General features: G+C 34.7%; 2 protein-coding genes and 1 pseudogene across 2 annotated transcripts; 1 reads left to right on the top strand and 2 right to left on the bottom strand.

Annotated features, from left to right (window-relative positions):
- The first annotated feature begins 6 nt into the window (after window positions 1–6).
- LOC125189445 (protein FAR1-RELATED SEQUENCE 5-like) lies at window positions 7–1,284 on the top strand. The gene is made up of 3 exons (XM_089059230.1): window positions 7–794; window positions 915–1,000; window positions 1,124–1,284. The coding sequence occupies exons 1-3, from the start codon at window positions 7–9 to the stop codon at window positions 1,282–1,284; spliced, it is 1,035 nt and encodes a 344-aa protein (XP_088915356.1).
- A 9,822-nt stretch (window positions 1,285–11,106) lies between these two features.
- Window positions 11,107–13,336, bottom strand: LOC125186072 (uncharacterized). The gene is made up of 2 exons (XM_048082387.2): window positions 12,501–13,336; window positions 11,107–11,432 (listed from the first exon to the last, which is right to left on the bottom strand). Exons 1-2 carry the CDS (start codon window positions 13,224–13,226, stop codon window positions 11,370–11,372), a joined length of 789 nt encoding a protein of 262 aa, XP_047938344.1. The 5' UTR covers window positions 13,227–13,336; the 3' UTR covers window positions 11,107–11,369.
- Window positions 13,337–14,213: 877 nt separating this feature from the next.
- Window positions 14,214–15,460, bottom strand: LOC125189446 (uncharacterized; annotated as a pseudogene).
- Between the last annotated feature and the right edge of the window lie 11,492 nt (window positions 15,461–26,952).

The following is a 26,952-nucleotide window of genomic DNA, read 5'->3' as shown; positions in this document are numbered from 1 at the left end:
TATTGCATGATATTCTATCCCTTCACGGGCAAGGACAACCATGGAAAGCCAGTCACATTTGGAGCTGCACTCTTATCCAATGAGACCACAGAATCTTATTCATGGCTCTTCAAGCATTTTGTGGAATCCGTGGATCAAGCTCCTAAGATGATTGTTACTGACCAAGATAGAGGTATGAGAGCTGCTATTCGTGATGTTTTGGTGGATACAAAGCATAGATGGTGCATATGGCACATTATGCTTAAACTTACCGACAAAATTCCAAGGAGATCTCTAGAAACTGAAGAGTTGAAAAAAGAGATCAGTGCTTGTGTGTGGTCTGAGGTACTAGAGCCGGAAGAGTTTGAAGATTCATGGATGGGGATAATGGAGCGTTATGAGCTTCTTCATGTCGAGTGGTTTGTAACAATGTTTGACAATAGAGAGATGTGGGTCCTTGTCTATTTTAGAGACTTTCCCATGGGGTCTCTTATTAGGACGACGTCTATTTTCGAGTCTGAGAATAGCTTCTATAAAACATTCACAAGACGTTGCTCCAATCTAGTTGAGTTCATCATGAATTTTGATCATGCATTGGCTGCACAAAGAAATTCTAGCTCGAAGTTAGATTATATGGATTCAACAATTATACCACCATTCTCCAGTCAGTTGGTATTGGAAAAACATGTTGTGACAAAGTACACTGATCACATGTTCAAGAGAGTGCAACGTGAGATAGTGGACGCATTGCACCATTGTAGCACTGATGGTTTGTTGAAAGATGATCTGTTAGAGATCTCCACAATAAAGGACAAGTATAGTAAATCTTGGGTTATCACCTACACAACCAGTGAGGATTCGTATTCCTGTTCTTGCAAATTGTTTGGGAGAGAGTGATTTCTTTGTAGTCATATATTTTTGATTTTCAAGAACAGGTTTTTGAATGTTATACCTGATAAGTACTTCCATGTGAGGTGGTTGAAGACTGCCTTAGCTGATGTTATTCGTGGACCAGCTCGAAGTTTGGGAGATCCTGAAATTCTATCAGATCCAAACTAGCTGTCAAAGAATAAAGTTGCTGACATATTTTTCAGTTACATGAAAAAATTTGATGGTGATAGTGCCATCATTGATTTGTTTTCAGCTGGAATTGATGAGCTTGGGAAGAGTCTTATGACAAGAATCCATGAACCATCTTCAGCAGACAAGGATAAGCCAGTTAAAGATTTCTATTTTGCTGAAAAGCCAGTTGTGGTTAGAGTACAGCCACCATCAGTTGTGTCCACCAAAAGGTTCAAAAAGTGATTCTAAAAGCCGTTTGGTGTCCGCGAAGGAAAAGGCTATAAAGTTAAACAGCAAACCATTGCGTCAATGTAAAAAATGTGGAGAATTTGGTCACCATGACTCTAGGAACTGTGGTCGACAAAAAGGAAAATAAAATTGTTAGTTCATATTTACATTATCAGGTTGCAGTCTTATACAGAAGATATTGCAGTATTAGTGTAGATATATTGCAGTCTAATGAAACGAGTGCAGACACACTATTTGCTTCTTTCTATTACTTCATTAATTTCACAAGACAGTAGGATTAAATATTAATTTTAAACTATTGTTTCCAAGTTGCCTTTCATTTTAGTAAATAGTCCAACTGCAATTTTTTTTAATTCCAAATTTTTACAATACTATATTGCAGTCTTATTCAATGAATGTTGATGTGTTACGACAACAATGTTGCAGTTTACATATTATTGTTACAATTTTTCTTTCTGATGTAGTTTAATGGAACGAAACTATAGCTAGGTGGTACACAACCTGAAAGTCAATATTCTCTACAACCAAAGCATAATTAGCTTTCAAGTGCTAGCATATTATAAGTAACTGCCATTAAGCATGCAAACATATTATAAGTAACTGCCATCAAAACAATTATGGATAAAAAGTCAAATCAAATTAATTCAGTTACATTGTCTACCCCAAAAGAAAACTGTAAAATCAAATGTTTCAGCACAAGTTCATTCAAACATCCAAGACTTCATTGCAACAGTCATTCAAACATTCATTCATCATTGCAGCAGCCATACACCCTATTGTCATTGTGAGGCACGCCAAGATGGTTTGTTCTTGTACTCTGCTACCATATTCTCCACATCAATAGGTCTCGTCTTTTTTGCCTCCGTATACAGATGTGAGGCAATCTTGACACACCTGAAGGCCCTATTGTTCTTGTTATATAGCATTGTTGTACAATATTTGGCTCGAAGAAGCTGCAGAGGCTTTGATTGTTTGTTTGTCAGATCACACTTCCAGTCAGTGACCTTCATGCCCATATAAGTCTCTATATGGCGCATTGCATACAGGCCACAAACTGTAGTATCTTCTTTAGCACTCCATTTCATTTCTAGAATCTTCACATTTCCTTTTTGGAGCATGCGACCGTAGCTAGCATAACCACATGTCTCCAGAGTGTAGACAAAGAAATATATCTGCAATTTATAAAATAAGAATTGTCAAGCTGATGAGATTTGCATATTTATATACTGTATATTGCAGAATAACATATATAGCATTGCTTGCTTACCAGCCTATAGACTTGGTCGCCATATCTAGCCCCAACATCAGTTTCTTCTGATCTAACATTATCTATCACGCAGATTGTTGCTTTCAAGAAATCAAAACAAACCACATAGTAGTGGTCGTTTGCATATATAGGGAAAAAAACCCGGTGCATAACAATGAGCATATTTAATTGCATTCCACTAAGAAACATATTGTAGTTCAATGTATTGATAGTTTATTACCAGACTGTAATTTTCCCATTTGAAGTTTTGGATATACTTGAGCTCATCAATGATTCTTTCATGAAAGACCTCCTTTGTCTTTGTCTGATCATTGCTCCAATCAGTCTTTAGGTCCACAACTGTACCATTCTGCAGCCAAAGAAAATAAGAATTAGGACAACCATATGAAAAGTCTAATATGCATTAAGTGTTTGAGACATACAGAGGGGAAAGTAGACATAAACAATCTGTTGGGTGATGTACGAGACTTGAAATTCTCATTCAAATTTAAGTAACAACTCCACCCATCTATGACTGCAACATGGATCCTTGCATATGGCAGCATTGACATTAGTTGAGCATGAGTAATTTTGAAGTTGTTGATGTTGAATACAATCAGCTCCCTGTTACAAAATGTAGGATGTTATCATTCTGTACAATTATTGAATAAACACTTGGTATTAAAAATAATTTCTTACGAAATATACGTGGCATTGATTTCAGTACTCATCATCCAAAAATACAGTTCTCTCTCATCCCCCGTCAGTTTGTTTGACATCGTAACTGCATGCACAGCATAAGGAGATTTGATTGCATCACTTACTTTATGTTTTGACTTGTCACGGGTGGAGATTTTTTTTGTCCCTGTTGGAAATTACAGCAAACAATATTACAATTATTAAACTTAAGAATGCATAGTATAATTTGGCAAGATGCATTATATACCTGTTCCTCATTTTCTTTGGAAGGGTCATTCATATTCGATGCAGCACTAGCCTTTTGCGTGTCCTTTGAAGCTGCAGGTTTCACTCCTTGTGGAGGCTTCGAAGGTTCTTGACAGACATTCTACAATAGCCACAAACACAAATGCATTATAATGTGAAATATATAATATAGTAATCTGCAAAAATTCAAACTGTGTTATGCAATGTATATCATACCTCTGCAGGAGCTGTTGTACTATCATTTTTATCCTTTGAAGGCTCATTCATTGCAGTAGCTGCAGCTGGGCTCGATGAGCACGTAGCTGTGAAGGCTCCTTTCTTACTTCAGTTGCATCACCCATCTTCTCCTTTCCACGACTTTGATCTGCAGCAGGTGATTTCCCACTCCTCGACTGGCCACCTTGCGCTTGCATATTCTGCATATCCATAAAACCACCATTACGAACAATCTCCAATTGCAAAAGTGTAGTGAAATTTCAAATACAATATAAATAAACCACATATTGTTATTGTTAGGTTTGGTATACTAAAAGCATGTTTCGAGCAAGTTTCACGCGAATAGAATCTTGTTTGTATACGTAAAACTCTACAATCCACTTTTAACCCGATTCAGTATTATTCGAGCAGTCTCGCACGAATAGAATCACTATTATTATTACATTGTGTTTGCTTGTGCATTTATAAGATGTTTTAAAAACATTTAAATGCATAAGAAGTAAACAAAGTCTAAGTCTTTTGCTTAGTAGACCGGTTGTGGGCGTTGTCCACTTTAAGGTAACACGGTCAGATCTATGCAATGCTTTGCAAAAGAAAAAGAAGAATTTCACAACCTAGATAGGCTTTGGCTACCTATCGTGAAAGGTTGCAATGTCAGTCCGCATATTTCTAAGCCTTACTGAAATAAGATGACATTGGTGTGGTATAGCACTGAACGGATCTAACAGCAAGACGTGTCTTTATGCTATCTACTGAAAGACTAGGTCTTGATAAAATACTATTTCTTAATCTACATATGTTAGCATTGAGCATACGGTATTGATTATGTACTACTTTGACTTATCAAATGGTGCGGGTTTTTCGCAACCCAATAATCCTGATATATTGGGTAGTGGTGATTAATATTTAGCGGTGCTAGGATTGCTATTATGTTGAAACGTGCGCGAGGTGAGTCTCGTTTGATAATGTCTTCAAGAGGAGCTCGAACAAGGTTTTATTATTCGGAAAACTGGCCAGTTGGAGTTTTATTACTCTATGAATAATAAATAAATGTTTCTTGCTAAGTCCACTCTTGAAATTAATAAGATATTAATTAATTAAGTCCATAGCAAACATTAATTAATTAATGGACATTTATATCTTAAGCGCGAGAAATAAATAATAAACAAAGTGGAAACCCGAATTACTTGTAATTTCGGATTTGGATGGGGAGAGTTCAATATTACTTCTGTAGTGGCTGCTCGTAATATTTCAATATAAGCTTGTATTAAATTGTGGGTTCAATTTAATTAGTAAAAAGCTAATTGGGCGAGCCCATATTCAAAACCTTCCATAGATCCCTGTCTGGGCCCAAAAGAAACTTAATATAAATAGGAGAATAAAGGAGACAGAAATCATGATTATCATTACTCATAATTTTCGTCCCCCTCTACCTAGAGGAGTTCGAATTTCTCTCCTAATTGGAGAAGGATTTCTTCTGTCTTCTTTATTCGAGTCCTAGTATTTTGATAAGATCAGCCCACCCTGATATCGAGATACAGTTCGGGAACCAGAGAGAAGATCTGTGGTCTAGTATTGAAGATCATCACGTGGAGAAGGCGCGAGCAATCGACGATTCTTTGGAGAATCAAATCGGTAACTCTAAACCGTAGTATTCATGTTTAGGATTTATATTTTCTAAGCATGAATTATTTGTGTTCTAACATGCAATTATCTGTTTAACATGTGAATTGATTAATCGCATAATCGGTCAAATAGATCCGTGTCTGATTTATTTGTTTTGTACAAGTCTTCCGCTGTGCAAGGGGCACCAAACCCCAGCAGTTATCAATAATAAAAACTTACTTGACTGTCATCATCATCAAACAGATTCCAATTAGGCATATAATTTTTCAATTCAATTTTTTTTATCTAGAGCACTCATCATTTTTTCGATTGCTGCCAGCCAGTCAGGATTCTGCAGATCCTCGTCATCCAAATTTTGTGCAAGTGTTTCAACTTGATCTTTTGTTTTTATCCGTCTCTTCTCTCTCTTTCCATTAGTCAGCATTATCAACCCCGCTGCAGATGCTACCTTAAAACTATGCATTTCACGTACGTGCTCCGGTGGTGCATGTAACGTAGCAACAAAATTGAATATTCCATCAGCCAAAAGATTTCCAGCACGATAGATATCAGCAGTAAATTTTCTTGCTTCTCTTTCCTCGTTGTGTTGCTGCTTTATTTCTGCTGAAGTTGAAGGACCAGCCATATCATTCAACTCATCTAAGATTTGTTGTTCTTGCTATCAGATTAATGCTTTGTCATCATCAACAAGTTGTTGTGGCATCCGGTCATCATAGTAACCCAGCCCAAATCCACCAGCATTGATCTCTAGGGATTCTCTTGCTTTTAACGCCTCCAACTCCCACATGTTAATTGATGGGAAACGTCGTTCAACTGTTCGTCTTCCTACTATCATCCTGTCCACATAACATCCCTGACATACTGAAGCAAAAAAAACTTTAGTATATGCATTTTTTTAAAAAAAATTATAAGAAAGTTACACTTACCACAAGGAAAACGATTGGACCAGTGTAGTATCTGCTAGAAGAGTTCAGCCATCTGTTATGCACATCTAAGAGAACATTGATGACGTATTCACACCAATTGTAGTCATGGATGATTGACATATCATCCAAGATATGTAGGATCTTTGGGATAACAGGTTCATCTGCTGGGGTCTCTATAAAACAGTATTCCATGAGTACTAAGATGAGTCTCTTGAATTGGTCACCACCATCTACCTCATTCAACATAAGGATGGCAATGTCATCAACATATATATTTTTTCTTGGTTTTTTAAGAGACTTGGCAACGACTTCCATCCACGACAAATCATGCTTCCTGAGTTTCCGTTCAATACGATGTAGTCCTTTAGGAAGACCAAGCGTCAGATGCACATCCTGCTTTCTGTCCCCGGCCCTCTTATAGGTAACCCACAAGTAATGGGATTGAAGTATGATGCAACCCAGAACCCCAGTTTTGGAGGTATGTGATTTAACTTGAAATTCAGAACTGCCCCGAACCCCAAGTCAATTATATCCCTTTTTTGCTTTCCATTTAAATACTCCATGGTATTTCCAAATAGTTTTGGCTTTAATCTGAATAGCAGGACATTCACACCCTTATTTAATCTTACCAAAACCACCAATAAAAAAATTATTTCAATACTACATTATTATAAATGATGGACTGCAATATAGAACAAGCAATACTGCAAGATGATGATGCATTATTCTAAATGCTGCACTGCAATGTATAACAAGCAATACAGCAATATATAACATTCAATACAACAATATAGCAAGCAAAACAGCAAGATGATGCATTATCCTAAATGGTGCACTGCAATCTATAACAAACAAGACTGCATTATTTTAAATGCTGCACTACAATGTATAACAAGCAACACAACAATATGACATAAATTATCTTATTTGTTGGTCCCTCATTTTAACTAGTAGAATGATAAGTATCTAATCATGTCATGATTTAGGTATGAATTATCAATAATTGCTATAACTAATATCACTTGAAACAGAATTCAAAATTAGCAAAAGTTCATTTAATCTATACAGTAATGCTTAGATTTTGAACACTGTTATCTATTCTAAATAGATTAAATGATACCTCTGACAAACATAAAATATCACTTTTACACTTCCAGTAAATATATATTTAAATATCCCCACAATTAACATGCAAAACTGCAAGATGATGACGCATTATTCTAAATTGACCAATGCAATATATAACAAACAAGACTGCATTATTATAAATGACTCACTGCAATATATAACAGGTAATACTGCAAGATTTATCATAATACCTTCTCCTCCAGGTCCTTTTAGTTCTTCATTTGTGTTTATTCCTGTGCTTGTTTCAGCTTCTAGTTCCTCCTCATTCATATTTTCATCTTCAGTTGTATCTCTTCTATATTCTTCTTCATCTACCTCTGACCTTGTTCTTTTTCTTGTCATTTTAATGTGTCTTTACACTGCATTAAACCAATAATATCAATCAAATATTGTCACCAATTCAAGCAACATCCAAATTATCCACAAAATGAATCATGTAGTAACATAACCCCTTTTATACATTAATACAAGCAAATCACCAACTAAGCAAATCACCAAATTAGCAATTCACTTCGAGTACAACAATACTTAATCCAATAGACAAAAAATCACAATAGTCCGTCACAATGTGTCAAAAAACCCTCATACATGGAGCAAATAGCTATAAAATTTCAAAAATAACCAAAAACAGACTAAAACCTCAAATCCAAACAATAAACAAGACATAAATCTGCATTCGCAACAAAGTAACATTCTGGAAACCTATTTCGTTCAACCCTAAACGGAATCCAATTAACATACCTTGTGAACTGTTTTCACCGTTTACTTGTTCTAGGCGTTCGGAATTCCAGAAATTAGTCCTAAATCGCGCGATTCAAGGTGTAGTCGTGGCTGGAAATTGAAGTTACACGGTGTAGAGGCGGAGGCGGTGGGATTTAGAGGCAGAGGCGGAGGCGGCGGGATGAGATTTTGGAGAATCGGAGATTTTGGAGAGTCGGGGAGAGAGAGAGGCGAATTTGGAGAATGACGGTATTTTTGGGGGTAACCCTAATTTGAATCTGTTTGAAATGACTAAAATGCCCCCGACAGCAATTCGATATACACTAGAAAGCAATCTCAATTCTGTTCACGAAATTAAATCTTGAGCGTTGGATTTCCAGATCTAAGGGTGGATATTGGTGGTATGATGTTATTTTAACTATAGTGGCACCCTAGTGCACCCCCATTTTTATATATAAATCTATAATTAGTCCTATTAAAAAATCAAAAACTTTATCCCTCCATCCCATTGAAGATGACTCACTTTCCTTTTTGGTTTGTCCCAATCAAGATGACTCATTGCTTAAAATGGAAACCCCTTAATCTCTACTTTATTCCCTCTCTCTTACTTTACTCTCTCCACTTAACAACACAAAATAAAGTTGCTAAAATCATGTTCCGTCCAAGAAATGGTTATTTGGACGGAGTACTTTATTTTTCTCTACTTTATTCTATTTATTTAATTCATTAAAAAATGTTATTTTATTATCTTGTGCTCAATTCTTTCTTTCACTTTCTTTTCAACATTTTCATCGATCTTTCTTTCTTCTGTTTTATGTGTTTTTGTTTTTTTAATACTAGAGCCATGGTGGGGAGCCAAAGGATTGACAATATTCAGTTTCGTGTTTCATTTCATGGTGAATGGCATAAAGGAACCAGACTGATTTACAAATACCATTGGAAAAAAGAGTAGCAAGTCAAAACAGCCAACATGACTACTGCTAGATTTTTATTTGCAGAAAGCAACAACTATCAAAGCTAGATATGGTGTAAGAATTTAGTCATCATAAGCCCAAGATCAACACGAACTGACATTGCAAACTGGCATTGAAGCTTCACCTGGTGACAATAAAAATTCTTCAGTACACTAAAATGCAATTATTATAAGTAATGCAGTTCAATACATATAATGGTTGCTTGCTTAGTTAAATTGTCAAAGAAAGACAGAAAAGATTACTCAGAGTTATTCAATTTCTTAATCAGTCTCTGTCCAATTTGTTACAAAATTGTATGGAATCACAGATATTCTGTAAGAGTGAGTTTTCTATGGGGGTAGGATAGATACATGATTGAGATTTCAAAGAATTGGACTATCGATCAAACAAGCTAAAAATTATTCATTCCATCAGACTATGTGGTGGATTAGCCTAAAAAAACATGCTAAATGTTGTAAGAGATGAATCTTAGTCTAATAGCTTATAGCCATATGCTCTAATTTCTGAAATTACTCCCGATACCTCAAACATGGTAAGCATTTGAATATGAAATAACATTCTTACCTCTTATCATCTTCGCTTCTTCCCTTCAACACTCTTCCGTACTCGCAAAACGGGGTATTTTCCGCGTCCAAGCACTGGGACGCCCGACTCATTTTGAAGGATATACCCAAATTTCAAGCGGGGTTGGAGGACGAGTGGCATCTACAGCAGTGGCGGAGGTGATGGTCAACTTGAACTCTTTTGGTACACAAGAGCCAACACAAAGTCGTCTCATTGGCGTTAAAGCAGTCATATGAGAAAGGGGAAGGCAAAGGTAAAAGCCGAGAATTGCCTCAGTCCGAAGACCCGACCCTCTCGAACTTGGTTGTTGCGTCAATGCAGAGAACAATGTTGGACACCATCAGGTCCATCTCTATGTGCGAGGACGAGGCTGTGAAAGCCGATTGACAACGTCAAGAGACGATTGGGGTCGGATCTCAACTAATTTTTTTTCTATATATTTTTTACGTTGTAACTTTTTTCCAAAAATTAAGTGTGTTTTGATTTTGCCTTTATTTTATTTTATTTGATAACATAAAAATTCATAAAAATAAAAATAGTTGTGACATGGAAAATGGGGAATGAGCGAATTTACAGGGCGCACAATTATAGCCGTAAGCTAGAAGATAAAATACTGACATGGAAGGGAAAAATTGAGGATGGATGAATTTATAGGACATGTTTATCTTCCACTGCTGTGAATGCCTTAATTTACTTTAAAGAATACCCGAAATGATATCAATTTACTTTATCTGCTATGTTTACTGCAAGATTCATAGCTTTTATGAAAATTGAAGTTTTCTATTACTCTATAATCTAACCATTCCATACATATAGATAATTTGTCAAATATAAAATCAACAAAAAAGGAAAAGAAAAAACTAATTAGATTAACTTGGTATCATTATTCATTAATTATGTACACGCTATATATAAATATTGAATGTATAAATTATTTGATGCAGTATAATTCAGTTTAATACCCTAAAACAAAAGGATTTATTTAAATTTGCAAATCGAATTTTTTCAGACTAATCTAATAAAAGTTACATCGGTAAACATACATATAGACAAATAAACACACCTACAACTGTTGATTGTTATTTATAAAAAAAGATTAATGTGTAAATCTCTAACTCGATTATAAGAGTATCTTTTTATGCAAATGTAATTACGTAATAGGCTACTAGCTAATAGTACTTCACTTGAACTTGATCTATTTTTTTTCACAATTATATAGAAGAGTAATATAATATTGTAAAAGGGTGCGACTTACATAGTAGTAACTAGTAACAATAAATGGTTATCCAGAAAAGAAACAAGCTAGGAGTGTGTAATGTGTATGTGTCATGTGTGTGTATATTTTGCAAGTGAAATTAAATGGGAAGTCGGTAGTATATTTGAGGTACTACGTACTCCTTCGTATGTGTATTACTTTGTACGGATGTTATTGCAAATAAAAAAAATGTGAAAATAAATAAGAAATACAGCATATTGGTAATAAGCACTTATATTATGGGGAGTGAAAATAAATTACAATTCTAATCCCAAAACTAAACAATTGGAACATTTGCACAAATTATTTACAGCCACTGCATTTATTTCTAGCCCTTTCCACAATCTAGAATTACACCAACGGATCCTTAATTGATCTTCTCCACTAGTCTTATATTCTGACTAAATTAAAGCAACAACACAAGAAAAAATAAAATGTTCTACAAATGTACAATTTGGGTACCAAAAACATCATAGATCTTAGACAGACATATTGAAGCTGTAGTCTTCCCATGGCTTGCCATTGAACTGTAACTCATCAATCTGCTCATCCAACAAAAATAAGAGTGATTAACCTAAGCTCTAGTTTTAAAGGTCTGATTTTGGTGATTTGATTTTTAAATATTTCTTTATTTTAATCTCAATTAGACTTTTTTGTTATTTCTTTCTTACTGCAATCTTTAGATTATTGTGAGCAAAGTGAAATGATTCAAGTGATATTCATTTTCAAGTTCCTTCACATATTCCTTTTACGTACACTTGCAAACACTCAATATGTGCCTTTTAAACCAGGGAATATGTGTTTACATCTCAACAAAAATTCATAAAAAGGGACAATTTTTGCACCAAATTTCCTATACAACCTAACACTTTAATTTTATTTTCCGATTGTTGAAATTATAAATAATATCTGACTCATAATATAGCAAAATGATTGTTTGATTTTATTAATTAACTACTCCATCATACAGTATGAATTATTTGTTTTGTGTTAAATATGGTATACACTTCATTATTGATAAAAAGAACATAAGTATTAAGTTAAAATGCTGATGTTAATAAAAGTATAAAACTATAAAAATAGTTTCAATAATGTAAACACATCCAGATTTCATTTCATAATTCAGAAAATATACTGCTATTAGCATAAAATTGTACAAAAACAACATACAATCCAAGGCTATTCAACAAAATTTGCCTAGATAAACATTTAACATATAAATGCATCGGATATTAAATTATAAGCAGTATACCAAATAATTATATCACTGGAAAATACTAAGAAACATGAATATCGAACAATTTTCTAAGTGCTGGTAATATTATTTTGATAAATATAAAATTTACTATTAGTGTAATATTATGAATCATAACTTACTTCTAGTTGAATGAAATAAAGTTAAAACAAATTGTTAAAAATAATTATCTACACTAATTGGTAGGTGGAATAAGTACAACGTCAAACCAAAAGCATATAACACTGTAAAAAAATGAAAGAATATTTTAAAAAATTGAAAAATTGGAAGACCTAAATCTCAAGTAGTGTGTGTTGGGGTTTTTGCATATATATTAGTGACTATTAAAGAATGAAGAAATAGGAGTATATATTACCTGGTGAAAGAAGGCAGCATGATCAGTTTCATTTAGAGGAAATGAATTCCAAGGGCTCAAACCCAAACCCCCTCCTTGAGTTGTACCTCCTGCTTCATCCGAGTTGTACACTCGGACATCACTCTCTCTCATCAGCCGTCTTTTTTGACTGGTTCTCTCTCTAGCCCTCTCTCTGGCCTTCCTCCTCGACTCCCTCGCCACAGTCGCCCTCTTCTGCTGCTGCACCACCACCACCCTACTCTTCCCCCTCCTCCCCCTCCTCCCCTTCCCCGCCGACGACACCGCCTCCTCCGACGTGCACGACTCGCTCAGCGTCGACCCCTTCGCCAGCTCGCGGATGGCCGAGCTGGAGCTGCGCAGCAGCCAGTCCACGGTCTTGCTGGCCTTGTCGAAGCCCAGCAAGTCCTGCAGATCGAAGAATCTCCTCGCGATATCGAGGGACAGACGCATCCGCCTGTCCCTCGGCCCGCGGGCAGTGTTGATCTTGCTGTGCCTGTCCTTCTTCGAAGAAGGCGGGGCCGCGGCCGGGACGGGCGCCGGGGGCGGTGTGGTGGCTATGTAGTTGTTGTGGTCGAGGATTAATTGGAAATCGTCGAAGTAGATATTGGGGGAATTGGGGATTAATCCGAAGAGGAAATTAGGGTTTTGGGAGGTGATGTCATTTTCGGAGAAGGGTGTGTAATTAGGGTTGTGATTGCAACAACTGCTGCTGTTGGAGGAGAGCATCTTTACTTAATTACTTACTATATCTCGCCTAGCTATGAATGGGACTGCTTCTTATACTATTGAGAGAGATGGAAGAGAGGTGAGAGATGTTTGATGGTGTAAACTATACTATTATACTTTGTTGATTGATATTTATGCTCCATTCAACTTTTGATTGAGAATTCTTCTTTTGGTTGAGAATGACAGCTGCTTGAATTTGGTGGTGTTCATTTCCTCTCTCTTAGTTTTGGGTGGTGCTTATGTTTATTAGGTCAATTATTAAGCGCATGACATATTCGGAAAAGTTGTAGCATCATGAATAAGTTTGACACACTTCGTTATATCTGTCTAATTAAATCTTAATTCAGATTTAACCCACTACTTCCTAATTTATTTGTTAAATAGTACTTCTGCACATTCAAAAGCATCATTTCCGATGTGAGGTCAAAAATTCTCCAGTGTCAAGATAACCATAGTATATCTGGTTATGACTTAACTTATGAGTCGCACTCTTGTGTGGGCTCGTACACACAGCACAATGTACTCAATCGGATTCGGTCACATTAAAAGATGTTAGTCGTCATCTCACATTAAAAGATGTAGTAAGATAATTAAAAAAAATCAACTTAAATACATAATGAATTATTATTCCTAAACCCATTTGATTTTTGGCGAAATATTATTGGAATTTGGTTGGTTTCTCTTTCGTATATCGGATAAGCTTCAATAAGCCTGTATATATAGGTGCATTAGGGAACAAATATTCCCTTAGAGCATCCACAATGAGGCGGACTATAGCCCGCCCTAAGCAACGCCTTATGCACCGTCACGTCAGCATTTTATCCTCCGCGCATTCTACCTGTAGTGGGGCGGACTATAGCCCGCCCTAAGCGACGCCCTAAGCATTTTATCTATTATTTGAATATTTAAATACTTCAAAATTTGGAAAAAAAACTTCATTTCATTAAAATTAAAACATTACAATACAAAATAAAAAACTACTAATTCTCAACGACGGTTGCGGTTCCAAACTTCTTCAATCATGTCGGTCATGAGCTGAGTATGGTCTTGTTGGCTGCGCATTGAGCTCTGTCGCTGTAGAACCTCACCGAAGCCCATCGGTAATCCTCGAGTGACAGGCGGGGTCGCCGTGCTGGAGCTAGGTCTGGCTTCATCATCCACCCAATCGGTGACACGTCCAACTTCTTGTTCGACTATCATGTTATGCATGATGATGCACGCACACATGACGTCGGCGATGACTTCCTTGTACCAGAAACGCGTCGGACCTTTCACGATTGCCCACCGCGATTGGAGCACCCCAAAAGCCCGCTCCACATCCTTCTGCGCGGACTCCTGCTTTGCCGCAAACAAGACTCTCCTCTCACCAATTGGGCAGCTGATCGTCTTAAAAAAAATAGGTCACCTTGGGTATATGCCATCGGCCAAGTAGTACCTCATATGATGTCTGCGGCCGTTGGCAGTGAACTCGATGGCCGGTCCGCGACCCATGCACTGATCCGCAAAGAGGGTGGACAAGTTGAGGACGTTGATGTCGTTGTTCGACCCGGCTACACCAAAGTAGGCATGCCAGATCCAGAGGCGTTGGTCAGCGACGGCTTCCAGGATCATCGTAGGGTGGCTGCCCTTGTAGCCGCTGGTAAATTGGTCTCTCCACGCCGTCGGGCAGTTCTTCCACTGCCAGTGCATACAGTCGATGCTCCCTAGCATCCCAGGGAAGCCGTGCACCGTCTCGTTCATCCTCATCGGCCTCTGGCAATCATCAGCAGTCGGGCGTCGCAAATATGTGTCGCCAAAAGCCTCCACAACTAACTTACAAAAAGTCTTGAGACATTCGGGGCCAGTTGTCTCCCCGACGTGAAGGTACTCGTCGAACATATCCGTTGTTGTGCCGTAGGCCAACTGGCGGGTCTCAACCGTGCACTTCTGCAACGGCATAAGTCCGGGTCTGCCGATCCCGTCTTCCCGATACTGGAAGTACTCATCACGTCCCTCCAACGTGTGCACAATGCGGGGAAAAAGATCTCGGCTCATTCTAAAACGGCGATGAAAAACATTCGGGCCCCACCTTGGATTCTCAGCAAAATAATCTGTGCGAACATACGTTCGTGGGCTACGCCGTGCTCGCGCGGGACATACGTCTGATGTCGTATCGGGCGAGGGACCCGCGCCACCGCCGCTGCCTGCTCCCGCTGCATTTGTGACAAGCATTCCGCCGCGGCTATTAACGGCATCGAACAAGACTCGAGTCAAGGCCCGTCTGCAGCCATCTGATGTACTCAAATCATAGTCGCCGCGATTCATTTTTGAGGAGACGAGAGAGAATAATTGAAGAGATGTGAAATTGGAGTGGGTGAAATGGGTTGGAATTGTGGTGTTTAAATAAGAAAAAAAATTTGGAAAAAATTCAAAAAAAAGAAAAGAAAACGCGTTCGCATCGTCCGCGATGCCACAGTGGCGGACGATGCGACGGACGATGAGCATCGTCCGCGCTTCGTCCGCAGACGATCTATCGGGCGCAGACGATGGTTAACCCATCGTCCGCCCCACTGCGGATGCTCTTAGTGCTTGTTTGGTAGACTAGATAAGATCAAGATATATGATTTAGTATATGAATTATTTGGCTGTTTGGTAGATAGAATAAGGCCGTGTTAGGCCATCAAAGCCCATCTCGGCCCGTTGAGGACCAAAATGAATTAGTTCAAAATGGTGCATTATTTAACAACCCAAAAGAGTGAAATAGCATATTGTTATCTTAAAGCCCATCTTAATTAATTATCTTGTGCTAATTTAACATGTCTACAAAAATGCATAACATAACACTAAATCTTATCTGTTGGATTAAGATTCTGACGGATGAGATTGATCTATACCCGTACCATGTTTTACGATCTCTATTAGAAAAGGTAATTTTAGTCAGAAAACAAAACATGTGTTACATTTAATTTTAGAAATCCCTATAATCTAGCAACAAAATGATATATACTCACAATCTAGCTATCGTATTCCATTGCTAAGGGAACATCCTCTCATTCTCTATCTATCACAATTTCTCTATCAATTTCAATTTCATTCTCCGAATCCTAGCATTTTTTGCTGCCGATTTGCAACGGAGATACCATCAACTTGACGATGCAGGTAATCATATTTGTCAAAGGGAAGCCGCAATTTTTTCCAAGTATTCTATAATGATGTAAAATGTAAATCATAGTAGTACATTTTTTTGATTTACACACATTCATACAGTGTTCATCTCAATTTTGCAATATTATTGGAAAGAATTAGGTCGGTTCTTCAAAGAACATTGAGTTCCCGTTGCAAAACGGTGAATCTATTGTAAGTCGGATAGCAAGATTTCATTTTTAATATAAGGCTTACAAGATTTAAATTTAGATTAATTAAAAATACCATTTTCTTTTTTTTGGGTGTTGAATTCACAACACAATGGGGACAAAACACATTATTGCAATGAAAGATAAATCATCGTCCTGAGTTGCAAGAGGTCTATGTTGCAATAATTAGATAGTGCAAGAGGTCTAAATTGCAGTACTTACAAGCTAAATACTAGTCTTCGTGGTTACGATACTCATACGTAGTTATACGGTAATAACACCGTTCACTATTATCATGATACACCGCAATGCTATCTGATATTAGCAAAATGTAGCAAATAAAAGAATGAATATAAAGGGTTTCATGTCACATCCACGGACCATGTTGGTATAGCGACTATGAGCAACCACCGTAGGGCACGGTGGTGCACCGACCATAGGTCAAGGTAGTGTGCACCCATTGCGAGCTTCCATTGCACCTATAATATGTTGTCATATCTTTTCATATCTTTATATTTGCCTCATTTGAATTTCACAAAAGTTGATAAATTTAATTTATTTCTGATGATCCTTTATTCGAGATGGGACATTGTACAACAAGAAATGTAAGTTGCGAAAGTACTAAACTCCATGATAACCAAATAAACACACATACTGTGAAAACACAATAACAAAATTGGAAACACCACTATATGTGCTTAATTTGTTTAGAAAATAATCTAAATTTAGGTTGTAAAGGAAAGTGTCTGACATATATTGTTAATCAGAAATTGATAATGAGAATGGCCCGAAATTTAACCATTTTAGGCATATATAGTAAAATATTTTAACATTCACCTAAAATTTAATATACGACATGATTTCAATGCATAAAATTCAAAACAAAAATATTGAGGCACTCAAGTTGATTTCTTCGTGTTTCCCTGCGCCTCATAGATAGAATAAAATTTGTTAAATTTTCTTAATCATTTTAGGCTAGACTAATTTTGAAGCGAACGTATGTATGAGGAAATATTTTGATCTTAATCATTAGATACGCCCCTAATCCTCTGTATGGTGCTCTCTTACAAGATATAGATAGGGTTAATAGTAATTTAAACTATGAAGTTTTTTCAAATTTTGGTTTGTCCATTACCATTAAAGTTAGAATATTAAATTATAAATTTTCAATTTTTTTCAATTGTCACGTTCATGAGCAAAATAGTGGATGTTTAAAACGATGTGTTTCATTAAAATATGTATTTATTTTCTTTCATACTCCCTGCAAATAGGAGTCTCATTTCATTTCGACATGGATTTTAAGAAATGTTAAGAAAAGTAAGTAAAAGAAAGTGAAATATGAGTCTCATTTGTATTAGTTTTAAATGATATGTGAGCAGAATGAGTTAATGGAATGAGGCCTCTTTACTGTTTATAGTAATTATGAACTAGGACTCCTATTCGTAGACGGACTAAAATAGAAAAATGAGGCTCCTATTCACGGACGGAGAGAATGTTTCTTTATTTTCTTATTTTGTTGTAATATTGTTATTTCAAAGGACGTCAATTTGTGCATTTATGTGACAATTAAGAAAAGTTGAAACTTCATATTTTTATATTTCAATTTCAAAGATCATAGGATAAATAAGATTTTGACTAAACTTCATGATTTAAATAGGTTATTTTCCCATATATATTGCTGTCTTATAGGATTATAAACAATTTTGCGAACTAAAGATGAATTATTTGTATGAGGGTTTATATATTGTAAAACAACTTTTGAACTGCTTTGTACATGTAAAATTCAATACATCGATTTTTATTCTAAATAGGAAATTATTTTTATCACACTGTGTTTTACTTTACAATATATACTCCCTCCGTTCGTCATTAAAAGTCTCATTTATTGGCAGCACGGTTTTAAAAAATGTTAAGAAAAGTGGGTCGAAAAAAGTTAGTGGAATATGAGACCCACTTGTATATATTAGTTTTAAATGAAATGTGAGACCTCATTACCATTTTTAGTACTAATGAACCGACTCCTATTCGCGGACGGACTAAAATGAAAAAAACAGGACTCCTATTCGCGAACGGAGGAAATATTCATTTTATAAACAATACTGTATGTAAGTAAAAGCGGTCTAAGTCTTCTGCATAATAGACTAGGTTGTGAAATATGTCATTACAGTAGTCAGAAGGTTATTTAGTCGGCTCCTTACAGAAATAAAACAGTTTCATAATCTTAATAGACTTTCTCTACCTATGTAGAAAGGTTGCAGCGTGACTGAAAGTTTTCCTTACCTAAGGAAGATAACAACATTGGTGTGTATAGCACTGAAGGGATTTAGATTTGATACAAGTCTTTGTTGTTATTTATAGAAATACAGGGTCTCGATATTTATATTGTATATAACGTTCATCATACATTGTTAATTATACACTACTTTGACTTATCAATAGGAGCGAGTTTTTGGCAACCTAGAAAACCTGATATTCGGGTGGTAGTACTAATTAAAACCAGGTGTGCTAGTATGGTATTGTACTGAATCGTGTCAGAGTCCGGCTTGATATTATCCCCAAGAGGAAACCCGGCCGATTGATATTTATTCCTAAATTAATATTCCCTTTGTTTCTTCGTAGTTGAGGCACTTTTTTGACATAAAATTTAAGAAATGGATGTTTAGTGTGTTAAGTAGAAAGAAATAAAGTAGATAAAGCAACACAGAAAAAAGTAGAGAGAATAAAGTAGGAAAGCTAATACTCCCTTCGTCCGTCATTACTTGTCACTAGTTTTCCTTTTGGTCTGTCCGCCAATACTTATCACATCTATTTTTGGTAATCGACCCCATATTCCACTATCTTTTTTTACTCACTTTTTTTTACATTTCTTAAAACCTGCGCCAGGTGAACTGATGACATTTTATAGGATGGATGAAGAAAAATATAGAAAGTATAACGTAATAAGGAGAGAATGAAGCAGGAAAAAAAAAGAGTTAATTATGATCTCACATACAAACGGCTCAACTATAAAGAAACTTTATGAAACGAAAAAAATGACTCAACTATGAAAAACAGATGAAATAATTTTTATTTTTGAACTGAACAACTCTCAATAAGATGTTAAATAAGTATCACTCCATGGATCATGGCAGACTTGAATTAATTAATAGAGATTATATGTCTTAAACATGTGAAATATATTAATTCAAAAGTATACTCGAACTACTCGTAATTTGGTATTGAACGGAAATCAATATTATCTTCTACAGTGGTATAAGAAAAAATTCCATTGGATTTTGATTAAATTAAGAGTTTGAATTTAATTAGTGAAAGTCAAATAGGTTAGGCATAGTCCAACCTCTATAGATCCCGGAAGGGATCACATCATGCATTGTATACTACATTTCATAATACACTATTATTAAAAATTGACAAGTGGATCTTATTTTATAGAAAGAAAAGTTGTTTCCAATATAACCTTTCCAGTTAAGTAAAGAAATTTAAACTACACTAAATATAAAAAATGTATATATTCAAATCAATTTCAATTAATTATGCCTAATTTTAATAAATAAATAGAAAAGTAATGTTGGATCACATTTTATAGAAAGAAAAGTTATTTCAAATAATTTTTCTTGCACTTCGTTTCTACACATCTTTTAGTTTCACTAATTCTCAACATATTTTAATAACTAATCTTGTTTCTTTTCAGAAGTTATCTCCTCATAATTTTGTATGTATTTTATACTAAAAAACATCGCACTTAGTATTAGCAACATTAGTCCATATATTAGTAATTGTATCATGAAATAAGTACAAATACATAGCAGGAATATAAAAATCAAAATCAAAATATCATAAAAAGAAAAAATTATTGGAAAAACTTCAAATAACAAGAAAGGAAATAGTAGTACTAAAAAAGTAAGAACATATTTAATGATACAAAATTTTAAAGGTTCATAATTTATTTATTATAAACATAACTTTTGCATATAATATGCTTGTATCAAACGATCATGTTTGAGTTCCAGAAAAAACACAATATCAAGACAATAAAATTGATTGAAATTACTTTGTTTTTTTTTATTAAAATTGAGCATAATTAACTGAAATTGATTTCAATAAATACGTTTTTGATATTTAGTGTAGTTTAATTTCTTTACTTAAGTGGAGAGGTTATATTGGAAACATCTTTTCTTTCCATATAAGATTCATTTGTCAATTTTTTAATGGTGTATTATGTAATTACTCCATTTGTCTCACTAGAAATGAAACGTTTCCCTTTTTGGGTTGTTCCATTAAAAATGAAATGTTTCTTAAAATAGAAATAACTTCATCTCTACTTTTATCTCTCTCTTACTTTACTCTCTCTTCTTTAACTCATAAAACAGCACTACATAAAATCCTGTGCCAAAAAGCAAACGTTTCATATTTATTGGGACGGAAGGAGTAGTATACAATGCATGAGGTGATCCATTCCGGATCGATCCCTAACCTAACCCATTATCAAAACTCTATGAAATGGAAGATTAGAGGAGATGACAAAAACCCTAACTGCCAAAGTCAGATTGTGTCTCTCTCCATACCAGGGACGGTAAATCACACATCTCTGCAATCAGATTTCTGTGTTTCTCCTTCTTGATCTAGTACTCTTTCCGTCGCACGTTACTTGAGGCATTACTTTTTTTTATAATTGTTTGATAGTATTAAATAGTTAAAGTGGAGAGAGAGTAGCGTAAGAGAGAGAATATTATAGAGAATACTATTTTATAGTACATTATTTTCTCTCTTAATTTACTTTTTTTCAGTTTAACTACTCTCTTTGTCCCTAATAATTTGGCACCATTTGACCTGGTACGGGTTTTAAGAAAAGTAATAGAAATTGAGTTGAAAAAGTTAGTAGATGTGAGTCCTATTTTTATATATTAGTTTTATAATAAAATGTGAGTAAGAAGAGTCAGTGGAATGTGGGGTCCACTACAAAAAATGGTAAAAGTGAAAGGTGACATATTTTTAGGGACGAATGAAAAGGAATAAGTGACAAATTCTCAGGGACGGAGAGAGTAGTATTTATCATTTTTCCACACGAATGTCAGATCTCGAGTTTGGGAATGGGTTTGAAGATCGGTGGTATACTATAATAGGATTTAAATTCCCTACATAAATTATATGCGGAAACGTTTGATTTTGTCCGTTTTGGGTCAAGTCCGTGCGGATTTATTTTTGGGTCACTCCCAAAAGGTCTCAAACTAATTTGGGGTTGGACATGATTTATATACACCTTTCAACTTCTCTCAGACTCCCAATGTGGAATGGATTTGTACTCAACAGAAATTATCCCTTAACACGCTCATATATGGAAACAACAAAGTGTACTCCATTCATTTTTAATTTAATGGACCACGTTTGGTCTTGGTCTTAGTCATGCATTCATGCGTGATTTCACTCTAACCTACTCTAAATAGTACATGTGATATTTTTCTCTTTGTGAGGCTGAAATTGTTCTTGCAGAAGATAGATAAGAAGCAAGTGAAAAGAAATGGAAATTCAATGTATACAAAAGTGGTCTCATCTCTTATCTACCGAAAATGGCAGTCTAGCGTGTTTTGGATGGTGAAAGTGAGAGGCAAACACACACTCATACGTACATACATACAGTATAAACTATACTAAAAAGAAGAAAAGAATCAGCCTAACAGACAGGAGATTAAGTTCAAGTGCGACTTCACGTGATGGATAGCTCTTAGCACGTGAATTTCCGGCCCCAAAATTCCCACATTTCTCTCCCCCACTTATTTTTTCCTTTTCTAGCTGTCTCACTCAGATTTATTTTGATAGCTTATAATCTCCACGAACTCAGCATTTTTTTTATATACTCCTATATAACAGTTTATAATTTTAATTTTGTTTATTTTTATAAGTTTGAGAAAAATTTCATAGAATAGTAAAAAAAAATAAAGAAATTCGTAGTACTATATAGGATATAAACTGAACAGATCAAAATAGTTCACAAATCTGAATTGAACTATTGCAGTATTTTTGATGTATGTCTCTCTAGAATGGCTAGGGTTAGAGCAGGTAGCAAAAGCCAATTAAACGGTTTGAATTTGGAAGTGGGGTAGGGCAAAGGACAATTATATGAATAAAACTAGACAAGGCCCTCCCTATACCTCTACACCATTCCCCCTATTCACTGGAAATAAATGACTCCACTCCATGTCGCTTTCACCCAAAAGAGAATTCATCTTCTGCCTATCTATTCTCTCTCTACAAACCTCCATCCATTGATCAACCCTCTATCTAGTAGGAATACCTAATACACAGTGACAGTGTAGTAGTAAGTGTACAATATTGCTGTGTGTCTGTCATATTGATTCATCAGATCAATTGATGTAGCATATGTGTATATTTGAGCTTCTTAATCCCTTCCTTATTTCTGTTGATAAATAGACACAAATGAAAATAGACTAGTGAAACCCTAGGTAGTTGAGCTATGAATTTGCATATACAAAGGTTAGTAGGCTTTTGTGGTTAGTGAATGGGGATAGTCCCCTCTGTAATTATCTGCAGCAGTGCCCACTAGTTTTTATTTCCATATATACATGCCGCAATTGCAGTGATGTCTCACTGTCCTCCATTTCTTTCAAGCCCTAGAGAGAGAGAGAGGCCACAAAAATTCATTAATGACTGCCATTTTTATAAGGGCCACATATATGATATATGGTGCTAATGTTGCTTTCACAATTCTATCAGATAACTATGAACAATATTGAAATAAAGTTGTTGATCATAACGAGTGTACCTACTTACTAAGAAGTTGCGCAACAATAAAGATAACCCTAAAAGCAAAGAAAAGTAAAGAAAAGAAAGACACACACGATATAATTAAGTACTAGTACTACTTGATTATTTAGTGCTTTCATTTCTGCATCGACAATGATCGTCAAACTCGTCATGTACTTAGTTATCAAAATCACACTTACTATATACTACTAGTACTACATAGGTATATGCATATTTGGGGGTTAGTTTTCGTGAAAGAAAATTATTTTGATAAAACGTGAAAACTATGCACTAAAATGCATATAGGAGGAAATTAATGAAAGGTAGTACATAGTTATATAAGGATTCAATTCAAACAAGAAGAGCTCTTCGTGCAAAATCGACGGTGAAAACTTCTCCTTGTGCGACTAGTGCAACACTTGAGTTCAAATCGATTGAAACTTTTAAAGTTAATTTCATGGACAGTGTCCAATGAAATCATGCACGAAAAAAATGGAATTTCCGCCCGTCGTTGGAATATGCTTTCATTGGTATAATTAGGTATTCTGGAGATTCCACAAACAAAGTCTGGGTAGACTTTGAGATTAATTAAGTAGTGGTTAATATCATACTACTAATTATTCGTAGTTTGTGTAATCATTGAGAAGATTGAAGATACCAAACCAAAATGAAAATTTAGGACATTTGAGATTAATTAAGTAGTAGTAGAAGTATAAAGCAAATACCCCAAAAAGATTACTGGAGAAGTGCTCTTTGACTGTACAAAAAATCCAGTAAGGATAAGAATCAAAGGACTTAGAAACATTATGAGTGTGTTGTACTACTATATTGTTTCCCCAACCTTTCTCAGATACATGCATCTGCACCTGCACTTGGCTTGGTCTTGGTCTCTCCATAATAATACCAAAATAAGATAGTTCCTTATCAATTACTTATTTACATTTTAACATTCAATCTTCTGCAATATTCTAGCTATCCAAAACGAATAAATTTAGAATATATTCCAATTTTAGTCAACGTATCTTTATTGTAAATGTTTTGCAAGAATAGTATACATCTTAATCAAATTAGCATTTTGTTTTTTACTCATTTATTCCTTTACTATTTAACATATTTTATTCCATATTTCCATTAGTACAAAAATGACATCCACTTTAATTTGTACTCCACATATGTTAGAAAGTCAATATTTTTAATTAATGCGCCTCGGCCTTTTAGTTCAAGCAATCACATAAATGCCGTCAATGTACAAATAATTACAGAATTACCATCGTCTTTTCTTTGAGTATTGCTCGTTGTGAGTAGGTGTGAGATAATCAAACTAACAGTTCGACATAAAGAGGAGATGTATGCAAGTTTATTTTGGTCTCCTTTACCAGAACTTAGGTCTCATTTTACATGGGCGGATGTATTCTTTGCATCTCAGACATAGGTCTAGCATGACTCGGAACCAATTATTATATGCACTAGCGTATCGAGAATTTTTTATTTGGGGTAGCAAATAATTACATAACACGTTGGCGTCAGAGATGTTGTGTTGCCGTCAATTGGATGCGGAGCACAACAACAACAGTCTTCATCTTTTCTTGTTTTTCGTCTCTCTCATTTTTTGTCTAATCCCTTCCCAATCTCTCCTTTTAATATTTGTTGTGGATAATGGATAGATAATGCATGGGTTGTTGATTGATCGTAGACTATTAGAATGTGATATCGGCTAATAGACTATGAAGTACAGAGTGTTAATTATACTACTCGTACGAAATAGTCAATAACAGTACTATATAAAAACTATGTCTACAAGAGTACTAGTATAAATTAAGATTGACAAAACATGTACCATATCGAGCTTTTTTTGATATGTTAAAACTCACGCACACTCAAACTCAAACTCAATTAAGTCTTAAAAATGTGGAACTCAAGTTCCTTACATAACTAAAGCAGCTTTTGCACTTGCTATTTAAGAGTACACCCGCACAAAACATTTTAGAAGTGCTATATATAGATCAATAACTAGCTAGGTTGTGTTTGATTTTTATGATCAGAAGAATAATGTAATGAAACTAATCATTTAAACCGGGGCCAAATCTATTACTAGTATTTGTTTTAATTTGGATGATAATATTTTTATTTCACTTTTATATAAATTATACTTCTGTCTTGTTTATAATGTTAGTATGAAATTGATGCACGTGTCATCCTTCGTCCTATTTTGGGTCAATTTGTTTTTGGCCATTTAATTTTTACTATACTCCATTTAGTTGTGGGTATTTTGAATTTATCATATTTTTGGTATAGTTTTAACTTATCTAATTTGAACTTATAATTGTTTATAAATTTATTTTATATATTTTAATTAATAATTAATTATTAAGATTATTACTCCAAAGTTAAGATATTAATGTATTAATATATAATATTTTTATATTGATAAAAAGAAATTCAAAATTAATGACGTATATGAAATGCTAATTAATGGAAAGAAGATCTTTATAAGAAGTTCTAATGCATAATAAAAAAAATAGTAGTAGCCGGTGTTCCATGATTTAAGTGAGTTTTTGCATCTTATGTTAATTAGCTCTATAATATGTTAACTAACAAGGTTAAATTTTGAGGCTATGTAGGCTAATTAGGTCATGAAATAATTAGTTAGCTTGAAGCATGTGATTGTGTTGCAGATTATATATGTTGATTCTGTTATTAAATAAATTAAATTCGTTGCTTGAAACCATTAATTAGCTCGTTCCAATTTATGTTAGTTGATTAATTAGTCTGAGAGTTAAAATATTGATTAGGTTATACAGGTTAAATTAGCCATATTTATCCCTGTAATTTGTCGACGATCCTTATAACATTAACTAGCTAGTGTGATTATGAAAAATTATGGGGCTTGTTAGATTAGATTAGGCTTATTACATTAAAACATTTTCATTTAGTAATAGCTCTATTAATATTCGATTAACTCGAGCATGATATGATACAGATGTAATATTTGAGTGTGTTTCCAGTTTAAATTGGTATCAATATAATACTTCCTTCATCTCAACTAAATTGAGTCGTATTCTTTTTTCTTTGTCCTAACTATGTTGAGTCATTTTTTTTCTTTTTTTATAAAAAATAAAATATCCAACCACTCTTACATTTTTTTATCCTTTACTACTTCTCTCTATCTCTCTCCTATTTTATTCCATTTTCTTAATTTTCAACATAATTTTTAAATTTTCGTGGTTAAAAGTTTTAACTCAATTTAATTAGGATCGGGGGAATACATAAATGGAGTTGGACTGCTAGCGGGCCATGATTTTGTTTTTTTGTTTTTAATTCTTAAAGCTACACTATTTGCTCCTATAATTTAAATCTAATATCTGTAAGCTTTTTGGGATACTTGGTTTATAAATTATATTTTATAATTAAATATGTATTATATTTGATTTATAAGATTAAATCTTATAATCTAATTCTAAATGAATATTAATTTTTGTGATAATCAGTTATAGTCATTCTATTCAATTAAAATAATCTCATAATTTAATTTTAAATGAATTATAATATATATTAATTAATCATGATAACTGAACGATACCTTCAAATATAAAAAACAATTTTGTTAAGCATAAATTAGGACTAGTGTAACA

Source organism: Salvia hispanica, chromosome 5 (genome assembly GCF_029641045.1).
Source record: "Salvia hispanica isolate PSC_SH4W2 chromosome 5, Shi_PSC_v1, whole genome shotgun sequence".
Classification (NCBI taxonomy): domain Eukaryota; kingdom Viridiplantae; phylum Streptophyta; class Magnoliopsida; order Lamiales; family Lamiaceae; genus Salvia; species Salvia hispanica.
The sequence above is the reverse complement of the archived record's forward strand: the minus strand, read 5'-3'. Positions and strand labels throughout refer to the sequence as shown.

Excerpts from the sequence above, each read along its gene's own strand:
- LOC125186072 (XM_048082387.2), bottom strand. The coding sequence starts at position 13,226 with ATGCTCTCCTCCAACAGCAGCAGTTGTTGCAATCACAACCCTAATTAC. Across the intron at positions 11,433-12,500 it reads ATGCTGCCTTCTTTCACCAG|ATTGATGAGTTACAGTTCAA; the intron begins GTAATATATACT and ends TTGGATGAGCAG.
- LOC125189445 (XM_089059230.1), top strand. The coding sequence starts at position 7 with ATGATATTCTATCCCTTCACGGGCAAGGACAACCATGGAAAGCCAGTC. Across the intron at positions 795-914 it reads ATCTCCACAATAAAGGACAA|GTTTTTGAATGTTATACCTG; the intron begins GTATAGTAAATC and ends TTTCAAGAACAG. Across the intron at positions 1,001-1,123 it reads TATTCGTGGACCAGCTCGAA|CTGGAATTGATGAGCTTGGG; the intron begins GTTTGGGAGATC and ends ATTTGTTTTCAG.